The 4,624-nt window shown below is 46.0% G+C and overlaps 1 protein-coding gene across 1 annotated transcript in view; it reads right to left on the reverse strand.

The window, feature by feature from the left end:
- Dpy19l1 (dpy-19 like C-mannosyltransferase 1) overlaps positions 1–4,624 on the reverse strand; it is a gene marked incomplete at its 5' end in the record, with an annotated part of 94,939 nt that overhangs the window by 7,469 nt on the left and 82,846 nt on the right. The window contains 3 exons of the mRNA XM_005347450.3: positions 953–1,052; positions 1,706–1,880; positions 3,234–3,353. Coding sequence (XP_005347507.1) covers positions 953–1,052; positions 1,706–1,880; positions 3,234–3,353 — 395 coding nt within the window. The remainder of the gene's footprint in view (positions 1–952; positions 1,053–1,705; positions 1,881–3,233; positions 3,354–4,624) is intronic.

The raw sequence follows: 4,624 nt of genomic DNA on the forward strand, positions 1-4,624 counted from the left end.
CCGTTTCTCAATAAAAAAAAAAAAAAAAAGGATACAATCAACATTATCGGGAAGCAAGAAAGGGATGGGAACGAGCACACCCCAGAGCAGGAAGGAGGTGAGAGCACCTTGGAGAAGCCGGGGTGAGATTACAACTGGAGCGGACATAGCCTCTAATGCAAGCCACATTTCCAAACTCAGTCTCCTCGTGGTTCACCTGTTTCTAATTGTCAGCAGACAGGGCTGAGAGCAAACACGCCAGCACTGCTGGAAAGGGGCAACAGCTCAGCCCACAAATCCCACTTGACTTCTACATTTAAGAAAAACTCACTCTATGACGTTGCTTTGGAAATTAGCTCATTGAAATTGATTTTTTAATGAAAAGCATTTTATTTATAAAATGTATATTTCATCATTATGCAAAACAATATACTAATAGCATTAATCTGATCATTTGGAAAATGAATACTTTATCTCCCCTAGAAAGTGTATTGATATTAAATCTTCACCTCTTAGGAGAATACAAGGCATCATTTAAGGGAAAAAACAAGCCTTATCCCATCAGAAAATATCTAAACTCATCACAGCAAACAGCTTCATGACAGCAGAGCAGAAACCCCACCGAATGACTCTCCTATGACTCCTCAGATGTCAAGAGAAAAGCCTATAAGGAGTCAGCATCGCTAGAAGCCTTACACCAGTGTCAGACAAAGCTGAGGACGGCATGAGGAGGCCTGGCTATCTTGGACAACTGCTCAGATTGCTTTTCCTTCTGCTGAATAGGAAACAGCACAAAGACAACAGCTTTACTGGAGCCCCAAGGGCTTTAGCCCAGCTGTCTTATTTCAGCATCTTCTTCCCTCCCCATGAACGACTCTGAAATGCCCCTGTTGACCCTGTCTGCTGTGAAGCTCTGGTGGGTTCCTCACTCACTATCTGGATAAACCCTTTTCCCATGCACCTGTGCACTAACCTCAGCCCTGCATCTTCATAGTGTGGGTGGTTCACCACGGGCCGGAGAGCAGAGAGTTTCACACTTGCCATGGTGGGCATGGCGCCTGCAAACACTGCATCTGGAAGCAATGGCATGGTCTAGCATTACACTGGGCAGCACTAGTAGGGGTTTCCATCAAGACAGCCCAGCTATTTCACAGGTAACACAGCTGGCTGGGGCCCAGGGAGGTTCACAAGTTAAAGATTCAATGCCAGCAGCAGAATGAAGCCAGGAGGCCGACAGAGTACAGATCTGCAGCCAGGCTTGGGGAGCAGGTTATCAGCAGCGAAGAGCGCTCATCACCTTCCCTTTCTTTCCCTTTCCTTCTTTAGTCCACTGGAGAACAGTATCTAACTGACTGGAAAGTTTGAAAGACACTTTAAGAGTCAACCACTTCATACTGGGACAGTAAGTTTCCATAGGGTCACATGGATTAAACTGCAGGTCACCAGTAAGAGGGAATGGGAAGGCTAATATTGAAATTCTATTAAGAAAGGAAACATAACAAAATTATGCTAAATATAGCACCTACAACTTTGGAAAACTTTTATAGATTTAAATTTCTGGAAATGGCAAAATAAATTATTAAGGTTATATAGCATCTCTGCAAGTCATGTAGCCAGTAGTGACAGCTCCTTTAAACCCCGAGTAGGATTTTGTGGTGACATAAAATTATGGAGTAAAAAGAATCCTAGCGAGATAAAAAGCAACAGGTGTTGTTGCTCTTTTTACCTGGCTTTGTGCTGTATCTGATCCATTCTATGAGCTCTTCTTGAGGTAAATTGCTGAACTCCCCTACAATGTTCCACTGGGTTTGCAGGTTTGCTGAGCCTTGAATCGACATCGCTGCTAGCACAGCGAACACAACAGTACCAGGGTGAACTTTGCCAAAGAGCCACCCAAAGAGCTGAAATCAAAGTGAAACACTGGTCACTGGCAGTGCAAAGCAGTGTGTTCCAGTGAGAAAACCATCCTGAGGAAGAACTCAACCTCTGCTGTGGTCCCACATATGGACTGTTGAAAATGTAATTTTATGATCATGGCTGTGGGAGGGGCCAGAGGTTAGAAAACAATCTCTGTGGAGTCAATTCTCTCCTTCCACCTTAGGTAAATTCCAGGGACTGAGCTAGGGTCACTGTGCTGGCATCAACACCTTTACCCACTGCATCATCTGGCTGGTCCAGAGAGCAGTCCTTCAGCATCCAAACAATTCTACCCAAGAGGGACACAGCTTCAGAAGCACTGCAGGAAGAGCCAGGTCACCTGCTTCCTTTACAAGGCCCAGTCAAAGAAAAATGAGCACCCATTTCTAAGTGAGTCCAGGACAGGCTAGGGACACAGCTAAGGAGCCTGGGCTTGGTCTCCAGCACCACAGCAGGAGCAAGTTTAAGCCAGTGCAGAGTCCTAAGTTTGGAACATGGTGCAGAGACTGTTACCTGTCCCATTAATGCGATGGGAGTCAAGATGGAGGACTTTCTTTCCTGTCCCAACCCAGTCTAAAGGGAGGAAAATGAGGGAGCTGGGTCCTCTCTAACACAGCTCACACTTGGTGACGGGAGCCTGGAACCCAGAAAAGCAACACACAATAAAGCAACAGTGCTGTCCACTGCTCTCTTCCTGGGCATCTCCTGACTAACCGGGCACTGGATCTCAAGCTTCTGGGGAGCAGACACACAGTTTGATTTTTCTGAGCTGGTGCTTAGTAAATGCTCGTTGCGGGTAACATAGGTGATGCTTCTGCACAGCCCCTTTGCTGATTGACTGTCGGGTAGCAGCAGCACAGAGGAATGAACATCTCTACCCACAATTATATGACAAACAGTGAATTACACGTGGAATAGTCAAGGATGACTAAACTTCAGAGCAAAATCGGGCACGTCTATACAAATGCACACACAACAAAAAATATCTCAAAACTTGATTCTGAATAAGACAATATAATCTGAAAGATAACTTGAAATCCACTTTTAGAAATTATGTGATATAAAGATTTAAAACTTTCTATAGTTGAGCTGTATTTTCTACCGGTGCCTGTAGTGATAACGGATGAAGCCAGGCTGCACTGATTGCACTTGTTTGCTGAAGACAGTGTCACAAGGTAGAAGAACCGACATGAGCAGCTTGGGCCATTAGGTTAGGAAGCTGCAACAGAATCAGAGAGCTCCAGTGGTCAGGAGCTACAGAAGCCCTTCGGTCAGCACTATCTTAGGGCCACTGAGTAGCTAAGGCTGGGCTAGAACTCACCATCACCACACGTTACCTGTCTGGAGCAGATCAAGGACGCCATGACACACATGTGTGGTGTCAGGAAGAGCTTCAGTCTCATGATCAGAACCCCGAGGGCTGTGTATGCCAACAGCTGCAGAGCATGGTAAACCAACTGAAGGGAGGGGAGACAAGGGCTCATTTCTACCATTTGCCAAATTAGGAACATACTCTTAATCTGGACACATAAAATGATTTATTAAATGATTCCTCCTATGTGGTATTTTTATTAATTCTTTGAGAAGTTCAAAGAAGGCGTTTTGAACACAATCATTCTCAACACTTCCCCTAGGGCCCTTTCATCTATGGCCCCAAACTCTCCACACCTTAACTTTGGGGTTTTCTTTAGAATAAACAAACAACAACAACAACAACAACAACAAAACCCAGAGTCCATTTATGCTTCCCGTACATACACACATCCCCCTCCCCTCCCTCCTCCACCCTCTCATGGTTGCAGACCATCCACTGGAGCACTGTGGACCTACCACATCAAAGAAAACTGATCCTCCTTCCCTTAAAAGCCACCAGCTGTCAATAGCTCTCCTCAGTTAGGGGTAAAGGCTCATAAGCCCCACCAGTCCATGCTAGAATGCAGACTGAAGACTGTCTTGTGCAGCTGACCACACTGCTGTAAGGTCATGAGTGTGACAGTCCTGTCATCTCCAGAAGCAGGTCCAGTCCTCCTTGACCCCTGAATCTTACACTCCCCATCCCCCATCTTGGGAGCTGGGCTTGGTAGGGGGAGGGGCCATACAGACACCGCATGAGGGGCTGAGCATTCTCCTGATATTTAGTCTCTGCACTCTGGTGAGAACTGAGACCTGCCTCAATCTATGGGTATAAGACCCTGTTAAAATGTGCTTGCAGGTGGCACCATTTTAACAACCTGAATTGAGAGAGCTACTGAGCCAGGCATCTGTGTAATTGTAATCATAGTCCACCTGCAGTTAACACAGCCAGATTTCTGGATCTACCTTGTTCCTGCCATCAGACCAAGGCACGGAAGTGGTCAGGGGAATAAAGGTCACTGCCACCCAACCACAGTGCTCTGTGCTGGGCTCTGTGGAAACTGCTCAACTCAGGAAAGTAGGGACAGAAGCCCGCCACACCTCTGAAGCTTCAGGACAAGGTGGGGAGAAATGTGGCATTCCATCAAGCAAAAACACCTTGTACTTGCACCTCACTGGGCTCCAGAAACTGCTATTACTGTAAGGCTTACTCACAGACCAAAGTCTTTATCATTTCAGCAAAAGAGGTACTCAATCAGGAGGCAGGCGGATCTCTGTGAGTTCGAGTCCAACCTGGTCTACAAAGGGAGTTCCAGGACAGGCTCCAAAGCTACAGAGAAACCCTGTCTCAAAAAACCAAAAAAAAAAAAAAAAA

Source organism: Microtus ochrogaster, chromosome 5 (assembly GCF_000317375.1).
Source record: "Microtus ochrogaster isolate Prairie Vole_2 chromosome 5, MicOch1.0, whole genome shotgun sequence".
NCBI lineage: Eukaryota > Metazoa > Chordata > Mammalia > Rodentia > Cricetidae > Microtus > Microtus ochrogaster.